This window comes from Nelumbo lutea, chromosome 3, assembly GCF_056320005.1.
Source record: "Nelumbo lutea isolate HS-2025 chromosome 3, American lotus-T2T, whole genome shotgun sequence".
NCBI classification, from domain to species: Eukaryota; Viridiplantae; Streptophyta; class Magnoliopsida; order Proteales; family Nelumbonaceae; genus Nelumbo; species Nelumbo lutea.
Genome location: NC_142686.1, coordinates 60,760,653 through 60,782,777, shown reverse-complemented (window position 1 = coordinate 60,782,777; position 22,125 = coordinate 60,760,653). Strand labels below are relative to the sequence as shown.

Genomic DNA, 22,125 nt, shown 5'->3' with positions numbered 1-22,125 from the left:
ATAAATATAGTGGCTGAAAACTATAGTGTTTCTAATTAACGTTATCCAAAGCATCGGTATGCATACCCCTCACATCTATATGTGATAAATTGTATCTTTGGATTTGATACATGAATTTACAAGTACTGAATATAAAATTAAATTACAAAAATTATAAATGAAAATGGTATAAATATTAATACACCTCTACCAATATCGATAGTTTAAAAGAGTCGAATTTCTTGCTCACAAGAACTTTGTCCACATCTACCCACATAACAATGCAGTCATACATGTGTAACTATTTTAATACTTTGCCAAGCTTTGTGTATAGGGGTAAATCGAAAAGTCAAATTGACCAAAATTGAATTAAAAATTTGATTAATTGAACTGATTGATTCGATGATTTTAAAAAAAATTGAAGGTACTAGTTCGGTTTTGATTAACCAATATAGAAAACCGATGGTTAGTCGAATTGACCAATATACAGATATAATCAACATTTTAAAAAATGACCTGAAAACGGAACCGTTCTAACCACCAGTTTCTGATTCAATGGTCCAACCATCCAGCTCAAACGGATGGTCCGTTTCGATAGCAAAATTAAAAAAATTAAAAAAATAATAAAAAATAAAAAACAGTAAAAAACCGTTGAATAAGTTGACGGTTCAACCGCCTAGGTCAACAGTTTATTAACTTTTTCAACGGTTTTTTACCAGATTTCAGGTTTGGGGTAAAACGGAACCGGTTGCCTGGACGACTTCTGGGCCAAACAGTCCGACCATCTGGGTCAATGATGGTTGAAAAACGTTGTTTATAATATATGATATATTATTTATTATTTAACATATAATATTTTATATATATTTATAATATTTTATTATTTATATTATAAAAATAAAAAAAATAAAAAAAACTGACCATTAACCAAATTTATCAATCGATTAACATATTGATTTCGATTCGGTTTCGATTACTGATTTTTCAAAAACCGGTATCACCGGTTCGGTTAACCGTGGACTGGACTACCTCTACTGTTATAATACTTCGCCACTGAGACAAATGTGGGACCCATAAAAGGACATGCCCAACTTCGTCCCGGCTCCCGACTCCTGAAGGTGATATCATGAAAGTTGCATGAAATCGTTGTTTACGAGCATTTCTCCATATCCAATGGTCCTCATGTGCAACTCTCATACGACTTCGCCCTGGAGAAAAATGTGGGACCAACGAAAACACATGCCCGACTTTGTCCTGAGGGCGAAATCATAAAAGTTGCATGAACTCGTTGCTTACGAGCATTTCTCCCTATCTAATGGTCCTCCGTCCGGGAAAGTGTATATTTTGTCTCTCAAGCGAGGAGGATCGGAAATTGTTGTGGAATTGCTGAGAAGATTCTCATCCTCCTGCTGCAATGGACCTCCGTGTACTGGTTCTAATGTTCTTGCTCTGCCTGCCGATTAGGGTTTGTACTCAGTTCCTTTTTAACCAAATTATTCTCTTACCTTTGATGGGAATCGCTGCAATTTCATTCATCAGTCTTCGTAATTATTCGCGAAATTGATATAGATCTGCCAATGCTCTCGTTTGTTTTTGCTGTTTTTTCTATCTAGGCCGAGAGCAGGACTGGTTCGATCTTATTCCTCGATAGCCCTGGTCATCAGTTTCTTCGTTCTCGTTCAACAGATGTCGCCTATGAGGTAGTTTATTTATTTATTTTGTTTGCTTTGTCGCCGAGGTATTCGAGATAAACAAATTTTGGGTTCTCCTGAACTTTATATCGTCTTCGCCGCCGAAGCTGAAGCTCTAGGTTTTGATAGGTTCAGGTGGATTGGTTGAGGATCGGAACTTACTTATTCTGACTGACTGAAGCGATTTTTGTTTTCTTTCTCTATCTTTTTGATTAATTATTCATCATTTAGCATGATAGAGCCATGTTTGGTTTCTCAATCTTGACGACGGCTTGCTTGCTCATAATTATTAAATTGGCAATATATTTTTTCCGTGCATTTGAATGATTTTGCAAACTATGCTTTGTAATCGACAGACAACTGATTGAAGGATTTTGTTCTTGTTGCCACAGACCCACTCGATGTTTCTCTCTGATGTTGCTGCTGCCGTGGCAGTTTTGCTTGGTTTTGCACCACCTGCTTCTCTTTCAGCAGATAGTTCATACAAGGTCTTATGGGTTATTACTCATTCGAAGTTTCTTTTCTTTACTTTTTGAGTAGGCTATCCTCTTTGCTATGGAAACTTTTGGTTCTTACTAATGCCTTCTGTATCTGCAGTTGAATGAGGTTCTGCTGCCTAACCCATTTGATAGGCCTCATGCCGTATTGATGCTGGAAGTCAAAGGAATAGAAGGTTGCTGAATTTGATCCATAAACTGCATCTTGATCCATCCCCCTCAATTTCTTAGACTTAGTGAATAATTGATGAAATATTCTATTAATGCAGATCCACAGCTACTGGTTGACCAACTAGGCAAGGGCCACATTGGTGGTGCTTTTAAGAGCAAGGTTCTTCTTGATTCAAGTAAAGCTGATATCCAACTTCAAGGTATTTTAACTCTCTTAAACATGTCTTCTTCTCAGGCTTAAATTATGAGATATGGCCACTTATTGCATCAATACGTTTACACTCCAAATACCAAACTTTGTTGATGATTTGTGCAGATGAAGATGGCATCTCTGTGGTCTACCTAGATGAACCCTTAGGCTTTGACTGTGATGTTGATTGTACTCACAAAGAACTCCATGATCTTGTTAGTTATATTTTTCTCACTATTTCTTTTTGATGTTCACATTATTAACATCTTCATTCTCCTTTTATCATGTTCATATGTTGACCATGGATTTATTTTGTTTGTTCAGGCATCCTGGCTGGGTGGATCATATGTTCCTAGTGCCTTAGGAACATTCAATGGGGAGCTGAGTGTCCCTTTGATCAGTGGTTCTTCTATGAAACTGCATATGTCAAAGGTCTTCTTCAGGCTTTGAGTCCTTGCCCTTTGTTAATAAGCATCCAGTTTTCATTGACAAAAACAAATGCATATAGGCTCACACTACTTTTTCTGATTTTTTTTTGAGGCTTTAATAGTAGCTTTGCATTCTATTATGCAGAATGCAGATAGGGAGTTTGTCATGAGTCTTCTTTCTATGATACACAATATAAGACGGGCAATGGAGATGCATGAAGATTCCTCTGGTAGTATGCAAAGTCCGGCAGAATTAATTATAGGCTGTTTCACTGGCATTAAGGTGATGATATTTTTTCTCCCCTTCTCCATCCCTTCCTTACATGATGTTCCATAACTAGTATATTTTTTGAAAACTGAATGAAACTACTGAAAGAAGACTTAAAGGAGGGAAAAACCTTTGCTAAGTAAGTAGGCAAAGAGAAGTACTTAAGGGTTCCACCATGCATCAGGATGGAAGATTGATGGAATATTTTAGAATACCACTTCGAGGGGATTAGTTTTTATACAACTCTGTTTTTTTTTTTTTTTTTTCTTTTTTGTGTTACAAATGACATTCATGTTCATGCCTCAAGTTCTATCCAATGGCAAAGACTCGAGGGAGTAGTATGTTCTATGCATATCTTTTTTTTTAGATTGTTAACAATGAAAAGATATTTATTAATTAAAAACTGTAAACTCCTTACCCTCTGAATATCAAGATTTGGGTGGGGTGGATGGATCCAGAGCAAATGACTGAGTACACATTCAACAGTTAAGCAAAAACAATGATCTGGAAATGTACAAAGCGTCCCTCATAACGCAGCCCCTGGGCTTGGCAAGTTATTGGATGAACTTGGGGGTGCCGGGTATTTCTCCAAGATGGATCTCTGATTGAGCTATCATCAAATTAGGGTTCACCCTAGCCCATTCGGACAACCATCTTTTTTAAATAACTAGCTGTAATTATTGATAAAAAAAAATTAGGGTTCACCCAGAAGATGTGCATAAGATAGCCCTTAGGATCCATGATGGCCATCCACCTTCTAGGCCATTATGAATGATATTTTCCAGCCCATCCTTCATGTTCTGTTCCATGTTCTGTTTTGAAATGGATATGTTTTATTCCACTAGCTGATAAAGTTAAGAAGATCAATCTACATTTGGTTAAACTACTCTGCAGGATCATTGTTTGAAGGGTTTATTTCAAGGTTGAACTTATTAGCTCCACATAATTACTTCCTGAGAATGAGTTTTTAGATGGAGAACAAAAAAGAACCGGTTCTAATGATTATCACATATCCAAACTTAATTGATTCTTAGAATCACAAAAATTTCGAGAACCCGTTCTCTCAAAGCATGCCAAATGCAACCCAAATTGTTGGAAAGGTAGTGTCAAGATACATAACTTGTTTGTAACCTTAGTAGAACACATGACCATCAATGCTCAAATGCTTGTTGTCTAGGTAACTTTTGTACTTATCTATTTTATTCTATTCATATTTTTCCATGTTAATCTTTCCATTTTACTTATTATATACTCGTCATATACCAAGTCTATTTGATATGGTTCAGGTTTTGCAAGAACAATATGGACCTGATGGCATTACTCAGCAAGGATTGGAGCTGTTTATGACCACTCTAAGCAAGATAGTTGATTCGTTATGGACAGCATACAAAGGTCAAATGCATTTTATGGTCCTAGATAATTCATCACTTAATTCTATATTGTATTGGAACAAATTTCCCTTTTTCTCTGGGTTAGTGACAAAAAAATGAAAATAAGATGATACATGAATATAAACTCCTTTCCTCCACACTGGGGCACCAGGGGTAAACCAAAACTATGTTGGCAATAAATGAAGTCCCTCAAATAAAGAAAAGTTCTTTCTCTATGAATCCTGTTTTAAGGAAGATCATCAATTATTAAGTTGGCCTCCTTTCAGATTCCCTTGAAGGAGAGCCAGGAACCTCTCCCTGAATTTCCAACCTAAATTGGACCTGAAAAGCTGAGCCAGATAGTTCTGATCATTGTCTCTATTAGTCCCCTAGTGCCTGGTGAGCCTGGAGTTCCCCATCATCAAGGTTTAGTTTATACTATCAAAAACTTAAAAAATAAATAGAAAAAGAGGAACAAACCATCTAGAGATAGCAAAACAGAGAGGAGCTGGCAATTAAATGCCCATTTCTGATGATCATGTTAATTGGGATACCTTTGAAGCCGCTACTACATTCAAAAAGCAAGATGCCATTATTTTTTCTCTTGAAAATTGCAACTGTGCATCACAAGGCTGATTGTAGAAGGGGACTCAAAAATAGTCATTGGTTGGTTGAAAAAAAGAAGGGGTATTATGGCAATTCAGAAATGAAATCAGGCAGTTCAAGCTGCTGTCAAGACAATTGCTAATTCATGTAAGATGAGTTAGGAGGTCCACTAATGGGTTGGTCCATGGATTAGCTAAGCAAGGAGTATATAGACATCATTTGTTTTGGGCTCAATGTTAAGAGGGTGGTGGGTTTTTTTGGTTGTAAACGTTTTCCTTTTTTTTCTTAACAGCTTCTTGTTGTAATCTTTTTTTCTTTAAGTTTTAATAAAATTCTGAGTTGCTGATCAAAAAAAAAAAAATGAGAGAAAATTTCAACTGTGCATACTGGACTTTGTCTTGGAAGTAAGCCTTGTTTCTTGTCTTCTGATTCATGAATGCACCATAGAGATGAAAGGATCTAAGATCCCCATAATATTTTCCGTTAAAACAGTGAAAAAAATCCGAATTCTGTTGCACATCAATGATATTAAATGGACACTCCTAATCAGAAGGTAGTTCCAAGAATCAATTCTGTGTTACAGCATTGCTATAGACCAATATATGATTAACTGGTCCTCCTTTCCAACTTGACTGCCTGGTTTGTTGGATAACATTTTCCCTTATGATCATACAAGTTACAACATTCCAAAATCTAAGATCAGATTTAGAGAGCAAAATATAGACATTTTTAGGGTTTGCATGTTACTGACATACATTAATGATATGCCCAAGAAGATGAGACATGAGATTGTTATAGGCCTCTGGCAGAGGTGCCTGCTACTGTGCTTGTTATAGGCTTGATTGGATCCTACCTTCACAAAGCCAAAATCCTAAGCTAACCTTGACTTGGGATAGGTCACATTGAAGGGAAAGTTTCTAAAGGGGGAGATTCCATAAAGCTAATGGAATCTGGCACTTAGGTTCTTTGCCCACCCATATTTTCACAAAATTTTAATTCCACTGCCCCCTCCAAGAAAATGTAGAAAATGTATATTTATCAATGATAGAAAATTTGGGTGGTATTGTGGAAATGGCTTCCCAAGAAATTGTATCACATTTAAGGTGTTCAACCCCTTTTCTTGTATCAATTGTATTGTATTAATGGCAAAATTGTACCAAGGCCTTTGGCATGGTTCCCAAGGCGCCAGGGTGAAGCTAGGTGATTAGGGGGGGGGGCACCTTGTTGCCTAGTCCCAGTTATCACCTAGGCGACGGAGTTTTTACATGGAAACCATGAATCCTAGGGTAATTCCCTAGGGTAATTCCCTAGGTTCCATTTTTTTTATCAGTAAAACAGAGCAAATTTATTAATAAAAGAAAGGTGTCTTTACATCAAGGGGTAGCCCTCGGCTACCTCTTACAACAGAAAAAGAAAAAACCCCAGTGACTTTTTCTTCAATGTTACAGCTGTGCCCAAAAAACTTGATCTCTGTATACACCTTGTTTTGCTAACTGATCAGCTAGGTTGTTGGCTGACCTTGGAACCCAATGAAATAATAGCTGCATGTCTTTTGACAATTTTCTAAATTTTTTGATCTCATTTCTGAACCACCATGGGTGCTGTTCTTCTTTTCTTAGCCAGCTTAGAATCACCTTCAATTATTGGCTTTTGAAAACCTAACTCCACAACTTTCTGTATGCCAAACATCACAGCTTTCAGCTCTGTTCTCATGGAGTTCCCTTCCCCAGTTGGTCCTGAGAACAAACTCAGATTTTCTCCCCCCTCCCATTTGTTAACACCCAACCTATCCCTGATGGACCTGGATTGCCAAGATTGCTGCCATCAAAGTTCAGTTTGAGAAAATCCATTTTTTCTTGGAGGAAGAGGTAGCTGCAATCACCCCCCAATTTCTGATAATATCATCAAAAGTAAAGTCCGAAAATACAATAATAGTCTTGACCCAATGTATTACTTTAACCACAATGCCTTGAAACATGTCACAGTTTCACCATTAGAATTCCCTAGGTTCCATTACCAACCAGCAACCATCTATTATTGATAATTATCAATTAACTTCATAAAAAAAGTATAAGTTTCATATTAAAACTTAAAATCAACATATTTATGCAAAGAAGAATAAGAAAAGATTATCAATATATATATATATATATATATATATATATATATATATATTAAAACTTAAAATCAACATATTTATGCAAAGAAGAATAAGAAAAGATTATCATAATATATATATATATATATATATATATATAGAAGAAAAAGAAGAAAGAAAAGAAAATTCAGAAAATATTGGAGCTAAGCCCCTATTATTGTCTAGGAGAAGGGAAAAAGGGGAAGAAGAAGAAGAATATGTTGATTGGACAGAACTTTAACTTCTTCCTTGCTTCACAAAATGAATATCTAGTTTAAAAATATCTATTTAATTATTGTAATATCAAAACAAAGAATATAAAAGTGTTTCATAGCGGCATGTACAAAATAGGTAGTTGATTAAGCGAGGCAACCATCCATGGGCACCCTGTTGCCTAGGTGTTGCTTTGACAACTAGGGGCCTCCTACATATACTTAAATCTGAATCTGTAGTTTTACCCTCCCCCCACAAAGAAAAATCCACATCAATAGAATTTTCAGCTAATTTACATTTTTTCACCGAGTCTGCCTACCAGATCCAGATTTTTCTGTTGGTTCTCAATCTGTAAAGAAATTAGAGGGGTCGAGCATGTGACCTTTCTGATAAAAAGGACAGATTTTTTCTGAATATAACTTTTGGTCCTCATATGTAATGAAGGTCTTGCTGACCTTCCCTTATCAACGCTAAGTGCATCTGAAACTGGTTTTGTAGCCTAATATGATTCCTATTTCTCATACATGGCTAGTGTTCCTTTGTTGATGACACTGTTCTTAGTTGATTTCTTTGAATCGATTGTTTTTTCATGTGCTTTCAATTTTCAAATGATGACTTGGTTTTCTTTTGTTCTCAAAATCTTGTGGTATGTATCACTTGGACAGGTGAAATTGTTGGAGTCTTCACCTTTTCTGGAGACATTTACCAAGAGTCTTCCTCAATGGTGAATGTGAAGTTTACTTCTCAGCCTTCTTTTCGGAGGATGGAGGAGGTGGCAGGCTCAACTAATTCGACAACTACTGCAGAAGTGCAGTTGGTTAGATGGAGCCTTGCTTGGATAACAGGAATCATTCTCCTCATATCTACTCTGCTTGGGGTGAGAAACATATTCGGTTTCGTTCTTTAACTTACTTTTTTTGTAATAAATAAAAAAGTAAATTTTGATTAAGTAATAAAAGGAAAATACAACATAGTTGATAAGATATCACTGACAGGAAAAAAGAGAAAACTCAAGACCTATATCCCAGTAGCCTTCACAAACCCCTGGCAAACAAACTTTTCCCATCCCAGAGACCTTAAACCAAGGCCCAAAACCCAACACAAGAAACCCAGGTATCCTCCCTACACCCTGAAACACAGACACAAACCCAAACGTAAACAACTACTAATCAAATCTCAGCACTAGGACTTTCCACACCAAAATAAATTTCTTTTGCAGTTCCAAAAAGGTTTTTATTGCAAATTCTTCTCCTCTGATAGAAGAAAGCCCCAACAATTTGCTAACTTGAACTTCAATTTCAACTATCTTTTCCAAATCCACATTTTTATCTATTTTCCTCTGTCAACGATCACCTTCTTTTCCTCTTCCCCTTCTGCAACCTCTTCCTCATTTTCACACAGTCCCCAGCTGATCTTCCTCCCTTGAAAAAATCAATTTCCTTATGGTCATCAATATTTAGTTCCAGCTCCACCTCTTTTTTTTTTGTCAAATCTGAAAAATTACTCCATTTTGTAGAGCTCTGAATTTTATTTTTGACCTTCACTCCATTCCTTTTTTGAACCCTCTTAAACTTGCTACAACAGCCGGCCCCTAATAGACCATCCTTGAGCTGATGGAAATTGGAAAACCTTGGTAGCATGATAAATTGGCCATTGTTTAAACCTTATTTTTTCAGATTCGCCAATGATTTATCACCTTTTTTGGCTCCTTTAAGATACTTGCATCCCTTTTTCTCCCTAAATCCACCTCTAATTTCCAATAACCACTTTACTCGTCAAAAAAAAAAAAAAAATCCACACACAACAGAGAGTACAATAGGAAAGAGGGAGGGGCAAAATCTCTTAATCCTCAGATTCATATTCTTGTTACAAAATTGCCCAAAAGAGACCGACTCTTCCCACCCCTTGCTTGGCAAGTGAACCCGCAAATGAATTTGCACTTCTCTTAATCCACTGGAACTTGATTTCCATGTTCCGGGTCAACTGCTTAAATTTCTTTTTCTCATTTAAGAACTTTCAAAACCTAATCTCTTTCCTTTGCAGCCAGCCAATGACTAACATTGAGTCATCTTCCACCATCAGTTTTCTGATATATATATATATATATATATATTGATAATTCATCAGTTTTCTGATATTCAGCTGTTGTTTTCTTTTTACCCCTTCCAAGACCACCAAGATTTCATCTCTTAATGAATCCCCATTACCAATAGGACCAGAATACAAAGCAGTAATTTTTCCTTCCTCATCCCTGAATACTCCTATAACTGAAGGGCCTGGATTTCCTTCACTGTTACCATCAAAATTCAGTTTAGTAAAGCCAACATCCGGAGGTGTGATCAAACTGGACTGGGAACCGCTTTAATAGGAGCTGAAAATGCCACTTCTTTCCAGTTCTTAGTGATATCTCCTGCTGACAACCCCTCAAAGAGCTTTATTGTCTTGACCCAATGAATCACCCTAACAGTTATTGTTTCAATGATGATATCTTTACTTCTTTTTTTTTCAGAGAAGATTCTTTGATTTCTTTCCTCCCAAACTGTCCAAAACCCCATGGGTCAAATATCCTGGGCCTTCCTTCAATGCTAATCAGCCTTTTTTTTTTTTTTTTTCTTGAAATGATTTTATCTGTCATGCATTCTTATTTTCTTTAGAATTAGCATTGAGATATTCATGAAACCTTCAAGCACAATTCATTCTAAGCTCAGGAAATTTTTCACAAGCATGCATAATGATTGCTGAACATGCCACAGAGATTATTTATACTGATCTGTTACTAATTGGAAAATATTACTGATTGGAAATTAAAGGTAGCCCAGTGCACATGGCTCCCACCACTGTGTTGTCTGGGGAGGATAGATGTACGCAACCTTAGCCCCGCATATACAGAGAGGCTGTTTCCAACATGCCTCTCTGATAATCACACCTCTCTGTTTCCAATATGCCTATCATTGTCTATAAACCACATACAGGATTGAGAAGCTGACAATTATATTGTTTGGTGATATACTTTTTTTCTATCTGCAGATCCACTTTCTTCTCAATATGCCTCTCACAAGGGACACCCTACTGTATTCTAATGTAAAGCTTGACTGAATTTGAAGGGAGAATTTTACTGACTTGTCCAGTCGTGACAAGAAGCTCAGCACATATTTGGAATGCTAGGTACTTGCAACCCGTGGATCACGTGCTTTTTTTTGGGTATGATTATCTTCAAAGAGAAGTGCAGTATTTGTTTCCGTTACATGGAGTTCCTTGGTTCACTACACTAACTGGTTTGATGGTTAGTGCTTTGGGAAGTTGTAGCCTTGTAGGTGGACCAAAGAAGAATGATTTAATACATGTAGTATCAATTCCTAGTAGTATTACAGGTTATTTCATTCATTTCATAATAATGTGCGGAATTGGACACTGGAAAAACTGTATCAGCAAAGCTAGGGTTGTAATGATCTAAAGTTATGCGCGTTTCATATGGATAACATCAAAATAAAAGAAAAGTTGCCCATTGACCAATCATTTCCGCATTTTTGCATTCCTTGCATTTACAATCTTGTAACCCCATTTTTGCACTATTGACCTGTTATAATCGCCAAGCTAGTTTGCTGAAACTCTAGTGCAAATATGCAGCTTTTTTTGAGGTAATGTGACGAGGGAGCTAGACTAATGCTTGGTTGAATGTAAACGCGTTGTACCAAGACATTCTCCCACTCCCAGTTAGGTATTTTGCGTAACAGAAAAGAAGGGCTATGTCCAAAATGGGTGCCAGTGTGCCACTGCTTTGTTGGATTATTTGATTTTCAGTTCTAGCTAGTTCTGTCCATGCGCATGCGTGCCTTGCTCTTACCGTGTCATAGACTTTTTAACACGTGGAGTAAAGACTGGTCGGAGCTCCAAATCTCGATTCACTACAAATCAAATCCAGTCGCCATCGAAGTGACTGGATTTTCTTCAATTGCATTTGTGAAACCGAGTCATTTGAAACATTTTTGTGGCCAGCGGTTTGTTTTCTCCTTTATTTATTTTTTTGGCTTAAATGTCGGTTTTCATGACCACATCTTTGGTGAAGCATCTATCGAATGCAGTATTTTAAAGGATTCAACTATGATGCTGGAAAAGGCATGATGCCGGAAAAATTTATAACCAACCAAATGGTATCATAGAAGCGTAAAACCAATCAGATGGTATTGGTTATTGAAGGGAGGGGGGGGGGTTGATTGATCAAGTTCTTACGGTTGAATTTTGATTAATGTCAAGTAACCAATTGATTTCGATACCGGTTCATTTAGTTACAAGTGTGTTAATATCATGCCTTTCTGGAATCTGTTGAGCCCTTTTGAAAAATGACATGGCAATGCCTTACATATGGATGGTGGGTTTGCACTGATCAGCAGTTTCAATTGATCAATCTGTGATGCTAAAAATCAAATAATTAAAAATCTAGAAACTTCGCCGAAAATTTGATCTTATCATAAGCGTAACAAATGATATGGTAAAATATTTATACCTCCCCTGACGTTTCTGATAATTACTTAGACCTCCCCTCACCATTAAAGTTTGCAAAGACCTTCCTGACCTTCGGTGTAAAATCTGCCTATTGACCCCTTCTGTTAGTTGCACGTTAGAAACTGAACAGAAATATTGCTCTATTTTTTTAAATACCCAAATTACCCATGTATTATGCCAGGGTAAAATATTTATACCTCCCTGACGTTTCTGAAGCCAATGGAAAAAAAAACAGATCAAAGAGGAGGAAGCGTAACAGGGGGAGAACGCAGTCCAAGTTGCTGGTTACTATTGGATAAATTAAAATAAAGATGTGATAACGTCTGCAAGTACGTAACTTTTGGTGTTTTTTTCTCTTCAAAAATCAACACCACAAAGTTCCTGCTGGGATGCAGGCATTTGACTTCGCTATGTGAGTTGTGAACTCACGCGCACGCCCTAATAATAATCAAACAGAAAAGACGTAGTGAGCAGCTAGCTCAGGTGCCGTTTGGCATTATTTTTTTTTTTTTGAAAGATCTTTCAGAAAATCTGACAGCTAAAAAATCGTTAACGATCCTAGCAGACTTAGCGGTTCAAGGATCGCTTGTTTGGATGTGCGCCTTCCTGCATGAAGACGAAATTTAAACATACGAAAAAAAGCGAGAAGTTCCAATCAAGCTTCTCACATTTTTTCTAAACTCGATCTTTCAGCGGAAAGATCTTCCCCCAAACAAATAAGAAATAGATTTGAAAAGTAACGGGGCTTAAGTTAGCAATCATCCAAAGTCCAAATGAATATAATTCACATCTATATATCTAGTCCACTTACTAGTGCAATCACGCAACCTTCTAAAGTCAATGGAAAGAGAAGAAAAAAACACCGAGAGTGCAATCCGTTTGGTTTGTAGTTGGAATTGGAATCGGAATCAGACTAATCTATTCCCAAAAGAAATTAGATTTCATTCTCAAGAAGGATAAGGAATAACCATTCCATCAAATATGGGAGAATGACATTCCAGCATGAATGAAAATAAGATTCCAATTCCACCGAACCAAACAATTGGAATGTAAATAGCCTATTCCTATTCCGATTCCAGCCTGTGAATCAAGCGGGGCCTGAGTTTTTCACTTGATAAAAGAGAGATGAACATTGCTCTGCTCCAGAACCTGCTGAAGCTAAGACTGATGATCATGATCACGAGTGACCATTAGTGGGTCCCGTGTGAGTCTTCATAGTGGCTGTTGGCTGAGGTCCTGAGGATGGGCGAAGAGCATCTCATGATTCCTGCTTTTAATATATAATATAAATAGAATTATCACCATACATATAATCCCCATTCACTTGTTTAACCATCTATATTAAAATCCTCTGTGCAGGAGAACACGATTCCTGCTCATTTATTCTTCTCCCACGACTGCAAAAGGCATGCTTTTTGCTCAAGATTCGCTCGGAGTTATAAATCCAATCGACCGACGTTCTCTTGGCATTCTGCAACTGAAGTTGTTTATGCAAACATGGAGTACCCAAACCACCAAACGGAGTGTCGCAAAACCAGCGAAAACCCATCGGTGGTGAGCACCGACCTTGTCCCCGCATCATCAAGTTTTCCGACCAGTGCTCTCAGCAAACTGAAGGACAACCTTGCTTTCAGAGGCTCCAAATGGTCGGAACTGAATGGAGCCATGGGAGACTTGGGAACATATATTCCTTTAGTAATCTCCATGACACTAGCCAATAACCTTAACCTTGGTGTAACGCTTATATTCACCGGTGTCTACAACATTATCACAGGTGTGATCTATGGTGTTCCTATGCCCGTCCAACCCATGAAGTCCATCGCCGCCGCTGCTATCTCGGATAGCAAAAACTTTGGCATCCCGGAGATCATGGCTGCCGGAATCTGCACGTCGGCAATACTTTTCTTATTGGGAGTAACTGGGTTGATGGGACTTGTGTATAGGCTCATTCCTCTACCTGTTGTTAGGGGAATTCAGCTCTCACAGGGGCTGTCGTTTGCCTTCACTGCGGTTAAGTACGTTCGAAATGTTCAACAGCTTTCCAAGGGAAAGTCTAGCGGGACTAGGCCATGGTTAGGATTGGATGGTCTGGTTTTGGCTATTGTTTGTGCTTGCTTTATCGTGATTGTTAGTGGTGCAGGTGGGGAGGAGGAGACAGAAAAAGAAGGAGAAGATGCAGTTGGTGGTGATGGGTTGCCTGGAGAATCAAGGCCACGAACTCCAAGCCCAAAGAGACGATTATGGGGAATTTTAGTATCTCTACCTTCAGCCATGATTGTTTTTCTATTGGGTGTGGTCTTGGCCATCATAAGGAGGCCTAGAGTGATCAAAGAGATTGAATTCGGGCCATCTGGTATACATGTAGTGAAGATGTCCAGGCATGCCTGGAAGGAAGGGTTCATTAAAGGTACAATTCCTCAGTTACCACTTTCCATGTTGAATTCAGTGATCGCAGTCTGTAAGATGTCGTCGGATCTCTTCCCGGGGAAGCACTTCTCAGCCACTTCAGTCTCGGTGAGCGTGGGGTTGATGAACTTGGTTGGGTGCTGGTTTGGAGCCATGCCATGCTGCCATGGTGCAGGTGGGCTTGCTGGACAGTATAAGTTTGGGGGAAGGAGCGGTGGGTGTGTGGCAATTCTAGGGGCGGCCAAATTGGTGTTGGGCCTTGTGCTTGGGACGTCTTTGGTGAAGCTGTTGGCTCAATTTCCTGTGGGATTGTTAGGGGTGCTCCTTCTATTTGCAGGGATCGAGCTGGCCATGGCTTCCAGAGACATGGGTTCCAAAGAGGAGTCCTTCGTGATGCTTGTGTGCACTGCAGTATCGCTTGTAGGATCTAGTGCTGCACTTGGGTTTCTGTGTGGGATTGTTGTTTGCGTGCTTCTTCGTCTTAGAAGCCTGACTAAAGATCCGTCGCTTCTGAGAAAATGGATGCATAGAATTAGAACCCCATGAAGTTGGACGTACCCCAGATTTCTCTTCTTAAAGGCCTGATTTTCCAGGTTCTGTGTCCAAAGTAATGGGGCGACCCTCTTAATAAAGTGTATTATTAATCTTATTAAGATCTAGTTCAATCACTGTTGAACTCGATTAACTATAGTGGAAGGTTGTTTTGCTTTTACATTTAAATCTGAATAAAGAGCTGTAAGCCAAGAGTTCAATCACTGTTGAACTCATAAGCCCTACTGGGAGGTCAATAATCTATTTGGGACAGTGTCTGATTATTTCCCTTGTTAGCTCATATGTTAAATAAATGGACGTAGAGGATATTTGGCATCCCAATCATTCTTGGTTGTTTAGCTACTTGATCTTCGCAATACATGCCCACGGCCCAGACATAAAGGCCCAAGTCCAACCCAATCCTGAGTAGGCCCTAGTTCTGTAGTTCATGGACATTGAGCCTGAAAGCCTGCCCACCGGGCCACAGATCCTAATTTATTTATTTTTTTTGACATAGGTGATAATAGCGGGATTCCAGTCCTTGTGTCTGCTGGGACTACCAGCTAGCATGCCAACCGAGCCACCACTCAATTGACGATCCTAATTTAATTTGATAATTATTTATATTTTGTAAAATTTCTTTATAGTTTTTATGAAGGGATTAGTGAGGAATATTGTAGCGTTTAGAAATCTGAAACATTGATACTCATGCTTTTTCTTTGGTAAAAGACTTAAGCCTCCTTGAGGTTTGTCATAAATACTTATACCTCCTCTCTAATTATTTTTAATACGACTTAAAACCTCCCCTGTCTAAATAAGATGCGGTTATATTTGACATAATTGATAAAAAGACACTTTTTATCTTTTATTATTCTTCAAATTTTCAAAGAGTAGCACTGTAGGACCAGCTTTCACCATTTTGAAACAAGAATGATCATTCTAACCACTTCAAGGGTTGCTCACAAGAGTTGGTTCATAAAGTTGATCTCAAGAACATTTTAGGGTAATTTGATTAGAGGTGTAAAGTGGGCCGAGTTGGGCACGACATGGCCAGTGAAAAGTGTGGGTCGTGTCGTGCTGGCCCGCGGGCCGTCATTGGCCGTGTCGCCCTCCCTAGTAAACAGTTTGGGATCGGATCAGCATGGCCCACAACCCAAGGCCATGCCATGCCATGCCGTGTTGCGGGTTGGGTGGCCCGTGGGCCAAGCCTTGGTCCAAGCCGGGCCATGGACCTGGACAAAGTTATTTTTTCCTATTTATTTAAAAAATTTTAAAAAAACTTAAAATTTTTATTTTATATTAATTTTGATGTATACAATTGCTTATTTATAATAATTAAATAAGTTAGTATAATAAAATTGAAAACAATTGTTTATTTTATTAATATATTATACACTCTATATTATTATATAATTATAATTTATATAATATATTATATATTATATATAAATATATAAAATATATAAATATTATATTTATACCATATATAAATAGTATATACAGGACGTGTTGGGCTAGGCCAAGCCGGGCTGCGAACCTAAAACCCTAGGCCTAGCATAGCATGAACCATCGTGTTGGGCCTGGCACGGCCCGCGTGCTATCGTGCTAGGCTGGGCCGTGCCGAGCCACGGGCGACACAGCCTGATTTACACCTCTAAATTTGATGTGAAATCAGCTAAGGCTCAAGAAACCATGAAATCATGGCCTTCAATAAATGGGAGGTTGCTAGAGAATGAAAATTTTAGGTTTTTCTTATGAAACCATTCAAAAGACTAAACGCGGACTACCTGGGCTAGAATAGCGATGGTAAAGCAATGGTAATAAAAGCATCTTTGAAACTAATAAATCTGTTTGTCTTTTTCCTAAGGTTTTAGCCAGTTCTAACGCCATGTTTGGGAATGCTTATGATAAAAACAAGTGCTATTTGAATAAGCGCTTATTTTAAAAAGTAAACACTTATTTCATATTGGGCGTTTGGTAGTCTTTTTCTCCAATAAGCATTTGTGGCTATTTTGTCCTTCGTTTTCCTTCAAATTTTATGAAAGAACTTTTATAAAAGTACTTTTACGAAAGTACTTTTATGAAATCACTACCACTTTTACAAGAACACTTTTATAAAACTACTTTTGTAAAAGTACTTTTACAAAAGCACTTTTATGAACACTTTTATAAAGCACTTTTGTGAAAGCACTTTTACGGAAACATTTTATAAAATTCAACTAGGGATAATTTTGTAAGCGATATTTTAAAATTCAACTACAGATAATTTTGAAAGAAAAAAAAAATTGAATAAGTGCTTATTGTATAAGCACTTAAAAAAGTCTGAAAATTTGGCCTTAAAAAATAAGCTCTTATTTTTAAAATAAGCACTTATTTTGGGCTTAAGTCCCAAACACCAAGAAGACAAGAAGTGCTTAATGGTGTGGTCCCGACCCAAATAAGCTCTTATTTTTAATCACTTCCAAAGATAGCCTATCAGTCATTTCATTCAAGGGTTTAATTTCTAAAACCCTGAAATCTTAACTTCAAAGTCAATCATTGTAGCAGGAGCAAGCTCATCATTAATACACAAGCTCCATATCATTTGCTTGCACTGCGTTTTCTAATTTTAACCACATCAACGTGTATTGAGTGATTGATGACAAGCTCTACAAGAACTTGCGTCCCTAAAATTTCTTGCCTCAGATTTTAATTGAACATTTATCCAAAAAGAGGATTCTTCTCCATGAAACTCAAATATGGATAAAATAAAAATAAGTACTGAATCACGACTCCTCTTAATCGGTGCTTGTAAATATAAATACTGAATCACGAGTCACGACTCCTCTTAATTAGTGCTTATTATCTCTCTCTCTCTCTCACTCTCTTCTTGCCTTCTTTTCCTTCATCTCCTTTCTTTTTTGTTTTTTTTCCTTCTTAGAAACCCAAACCAGAGTCCAGTATATAGGGACAATATTGGGTTTTCAAAAAAATTTAATAAAATTTAACCACACGTGAACTCATATGCAACCAATTCTTAACAGAATTGCGTTTGAAATCAGTGTAAATCAAGAACAATATAAAAATTTACACTAGTTTGATTTTATCGGCATTTGGAAGGAATGTGCAATCATGAAAAGAGACGAAAGAATACAAGGAATGACAAGATACCATTGTGTAGTGCAAGTCAGGTGATGCACATCAAGGGGATGTTCTTCAATGTGAGTTGTTTTCCATGTGGATTTCCAAAACTTGTTTTCCTTCTAAGATCCATCATTCTGATGGTTTCAAAAACATGAATGGTTTATGCAAAACAAAACACTTGCTTTTTTCTCTTCAAAACAAAAACACAGCCCAAGAACATATTTCAGCTTTTCTTGCTGATGTGGTGGTTTAAAAAACAGTCATATTGTAAAACGCCATTCAAATGTTGCCGTTGTGTTGCTCCATGAAGTCCAAAATGGAGTCAACGCTTATGTGCACCAAAGATAATTACTGATCCAATCACTTGTATTCACGGTAAAATTTTAGATATAATTGGGCCTTATAGAGGTGTAACCAAACACACTAAAAGAAGGATGTTGGTTTATCTAACCAGTTTCAAAGCATGACCGTCTTCTACCAAAAAAAAGGGTAAAAGACTTAAAAACCTCCCTGGAGGTTTATGCTAAATACTAAGACGGTAAGACCTCCCCTTTATTTTCAAAATTGACTAACACCTCCCTATTGCGTGATTTCATGGGACAAATACCTTCTGTTAGGCTGCGTTTGTTATCGGTGTAAAAGAACACAGATGACTCATTTTACACTGAACCGTGAGGGAAGCAACTGTTGCGCTTTGAAAAGTATGATGTGAAAAATGTGGAGTTTTACATTGATTTTATCGATGTAATACATCGATAATCAATTCATCCAAATGCACACAAAATGCAGTTGTTCTTGATTTACATGACAAAATCAAACTAGTGTAAACTTTTACATTTTTCCGATTCCAAACACAGCCTTGTTAAGAATTCAAATAATTTCCACTTCTGCTTGTTATTTTCATTACAAAACAAAACTATTTGAAAAGGGATGTTATTTTCGAAGAACCCTACAGATATATCTAGATCAAGGATGGGAGGATGTTTTGGTAATGACATGCTGAATCGGTGGCCAGTGTTGTCATCAAGAAGTTCTACTGATGGGTGATCTCAGAAGCTTCCTCCCCCCTCCCTCTCTGTTTCTGTTTTTTTCTTTTTTCTTTTTTTTTTCTTGTGAGATATGGGAATGACAAATGGCAAGACCAACTTTCAGTAAACAGGAAAATATTTTTTTTTTTATTGTGACAAGACTAAACAAACAGAACCTTCACTATTTTCCTTCTGTTTTTATTTCTTTCTACATTGTAAGATGTGTGTGCCAATAAAGAGAACCAAAAGAATATCTCATCCAAATGTTCCCCATCATTTTAAATCATTTTTTCTTCATGGATCTGTTTTTGGCTTGTTCTCTGCAGAAACACGCCTTGTTACAGAACGCATCGTCACGAACTCCTCAGCAGCTGAGGGGTGAATTCCGACCTGTACAAATACCCCCACCCCCACCCCCAAAGAAAACAAATCAGATCAAATAAAAAAATGCATCAAATTAAAGCATCCAGTGTGAATTATTTGATTTATTTTACACTAATCAACAGAAAGTTCTGCACTAAAAATAAGAGAGAAAAAAGAGAAAGAAGCAGAAGAGCCAAAGAAAAATTATTTAATTTATTTTAGACGCATCATGTACCCTGGTTTTCTTTCCCCCTTTTCAGTTGATTTGACTTTAAAAAAATAAAAAAATAAAAAGCAGAACTCTGAGCATTGTGGGAAGATTTTCCAAGGGGTAAATGTTGAACTGCTATATATAGGAGGCCTGCAGTGCACTCCTGAACTACTGGATCCAAGGAGCTTTAATGCTGCGTAAACTTTAGAATGAAACAAAAAGGTAACCAATATCAGGGTTGATAGGAATACAGTCTAGCCCAAGGCTGATGAACCTATTTGCCTAGTAAAACCATAACCACCCACCCACCCCCATTTCCTGTCCGAGGGAATGGCTAGGCTTCTTGCACGACAGCTTTTCCTCAAAGGTTTTGTATTGCACCATCCTACATCAATTGACTTTCCTAAGAATTAAGGAGTATGAACTATGAAAACTGCAAAATATATCATGAATTAAGCAGAGAACCAATCAAAAAAGAATGAATCAGAGCAAAACAATAAACCCCACTCTACTTCCTCTCCCATTGCAGGTTGTACAATGTCCATCCCTTTCAAGTATTTAACAACCCCTCCGCCAAAGAAAATATGAAAAAAATAAGATAATAAATAGAATATACCTTGCTAATGTGACAAAAAAAGGGCAGCCAAGTGCATGAGGCTCGCACCAATGCAGGGTCTGGGGAGGGACAGATGTATGCAGCCTTACCCCTGCACATACAGAGAGGCTGTTTCCAAGACTCAAACCCTGGTCACCCAGGTTGTAATGGAGCAACCCAACCAATGCGCCAAGGCCCACCCTCACTAATGTGACAGAAAAACGTAAATATAATTCACTTAACATCCCGAAGAGTAGAACAACCACTCTGGATGCTGAGCTACCCGCCAAGATAAAGCTAAAATGAAATTCAAAGTATAGGTAGCCCTCAACTAATTATTATCCATGATTGGAAAACCATCAGTGAATTTGTAAATTATCAATGTTAAATGAAAACCAGGTTGCAGAGAAGCATTCTTCTTTCTTTCTTTCTTTTCCTCCTTTCTATGGGGGTAAAGTAAATAAAGAATTTTGTAAAAATAGCACCAAAAATTTGTAAGGGCTACCTAAATTCTCATGAAAGAATCTGCTTACCGTGCTGTCAAATTGTGCCTTTGTTGCTTCACACTTGAGTGCAATAGCAATGCCCTGTGGAAAATGGCCCAAAATAACATTAAGGGTTTTAAAATTTAAAAAGAAAATGAAAGAGGAAAAAAGAAATGAATAAAATAAACTCATTTTATCAATAACAAACTCTAAGCTTATCCAAGGATACAGAAATAAGTCTATAGAGCAAGGTGAGCTTGACAATTAAGCCACTTCCAATGCAAAGAGATAGCAAGAAAAGTGTTGAAAACAAGTTCATGGTTGAATGGAAAAAAAAAAGAAAGAAATTATCACATAATTTGGAATAATTCTGAAAAATGTCTTTACAATGAAGATTCATACCTGAATAATTTCAGGAGCATCAGGCCCGCACATAGATGCACCTAGAACCTTATCTGTCTCAGCATTAACAACAAGCTTCATGATTGTCTTTTCTTGTCTCCTGCAGATAAACATAATGGAAACAAAACTAAAATTAGAAGGCATTGCATGCTAAGATTATGATTACTTGGAATAATTATTTCTTGGCAATAAATCCGATTGAAATATGAGGAAGTAGAGAAGAGAAGGGAAGAAGAGAGAAGAGAAGAAGAAAGGAAGGAAGAAGAGGTTTAGAGCAATGGAACAGTACTGGCTGTGCCAGATTCTATTATATTATATAGGGCGGCAGAAATAAGAAGGGAAAAGACTCTTGTGCCCCTGCTGTAAGTGAGTACAATAACAGAAAATAAAAAAAGGCTTTAACTAGCCAAACAGACCTAACACAAATAACTAAATTATTTCAACACTCCCACTCAAGTTGGAGCATAGATGTCAATCAGGCCCAACTTGTCACACAAATCATTGTGCCGCACATGATGAAGACATTTGGTGAAGATATCTGCAAGTTGTTCTTCTGAGCTGACATATGGAGTACACACTTCTCCATTTACAAGTTTCTCTCTAATAAAATGGCTTGTCCACTTCAATGTGTTTCGTCCAATTATGCAGGACTGGATTAGCAGCAATATTGATGGCAGCTTTATTGTCACAGTAGAATGGCATAGGGTTGCTCACTACAAAACCCAGTTCACCTAACAGATTTCTTAGCCACATGATTTCAGCAACCCCATGAGACATCGCTCTATATTCTGCTTCAGCACTAGATCTAGCCACCACACTTTGTTTTTTACTTCTCCATGTGACCAGGTTTCCTCCTACAAAGGCACAGTACCCACTGGTAGACTTTTGGTCATCAATTGCTCCTGCCCAATCAGCATCAGTATATACT

The 22,125-nt window shown here is 37.6% G+C and overlaps 2 protein-coding genes and 1 pseudogene across 4 annotated transcripts in view; 2 read left to right on the top strand and 1 right to left on the bottom strand.

Moving 5' to 3' along the window:
• Positions 1 to 1,124: 1,124 nt before the first annotated feature.
• On the top strand, positions 1,125 to 11,066 carry LOC148865240 (uncharacterized). Its single transcript, XM_088980759.1, has 11 exons — positions 1,125 to 1,444; positions 1,593 to 1,679; positions 2,063 to 2,158; positions 2,268 to 2,343; positions 2,437 to 2,538; positions 2,655 to 2,743; positions 2,853 to 2,960; positions 3,102 to 3,239; positions 4,511 to 4,616; positions 8,216 to 8,427; positions 10,578 to 11,066. The coding sequence occupies exons 1-11, from the start codon at positions 1,394 to 1,396 to the stop codon at positions 10,644 to 10,646; spliced, it is 1,134 nt and encodes a 377-aa protein (XP_088836885.1). The 5' UTR covers positions 1,125 to 1,393; the 3' UTR covers positions 10,647 to 11,066.
• A 2,132-nt stretch (positions 11,067 to 13,198) lies between these two features.
• On the top strand, positions 13,199 to 15,332 carry LOC148865239 (molybdate transporter 1 pseudogene; annotated as a pseudogene). Its single transcript, XR_016110688.1, has one exon. The product of XR_016110688.1 is annotated as a molybdate transporter 1 pseudogene (transcript).
• A 3,927-nt stretch (positions 15,333 to 19,259) lies between these two features.
• LOC148865238 (glutathione reductase, cytosolic-like) overlaps positions 19,260 to 22,125 on the bottom strand; it is a 79,714-nt gene continuing 76,848 nt past the window's right edge. For both annotated transcript variants that reach the window (XM_088980757.1, XM_088980758.1), the window contains exons 15-17: positions 21,198 to 21,297; positions 20,844 to 20,897; positions 19,260 to 19,531 (exon numbers count right to left, since the gene is read on the bottom strand). In XM_088980757.1, coding sequence (XP_088836883.1) covers positions 19,436 to 19,531; positions 20,844 to 20,897; positions 21,198 to 21,297 — 250 coding nt within the window. In that variant the 3' untranslated portion in view covers positions 19,260 to 19,435. The remainder of the gene's footprint in view (positions 19,532 to 20,843; positions 20,898 to 21,197; positions 21,298 to 22,125) is intronic.

Excerpts from the sequence above, each read along its gene's own strand:
- LOC148865240 (XM_088980759.1), top strand. The coding sequence starts at position 1,394 with ATGGACCTCCGTGTACTGGTTCTAATGTTCTTGCTCTGCCTGCCGATT. Across the intron at positions 1,445-1,592 it reads TGCTCTGCCTGCCGATTAGG|GCCGAGAGCAGGACTGGTTC; the intron begins GTTTGTACTCAG and ends TTTTCTATCTAG. Across the intron at positions 4,617-8,215 it reads GTTATGGACAGCATACAAAG|GTGAAATTGTTGGAGTCTTC; the intron begins GTCAAATGCATT and ends TCACTTGGACAG.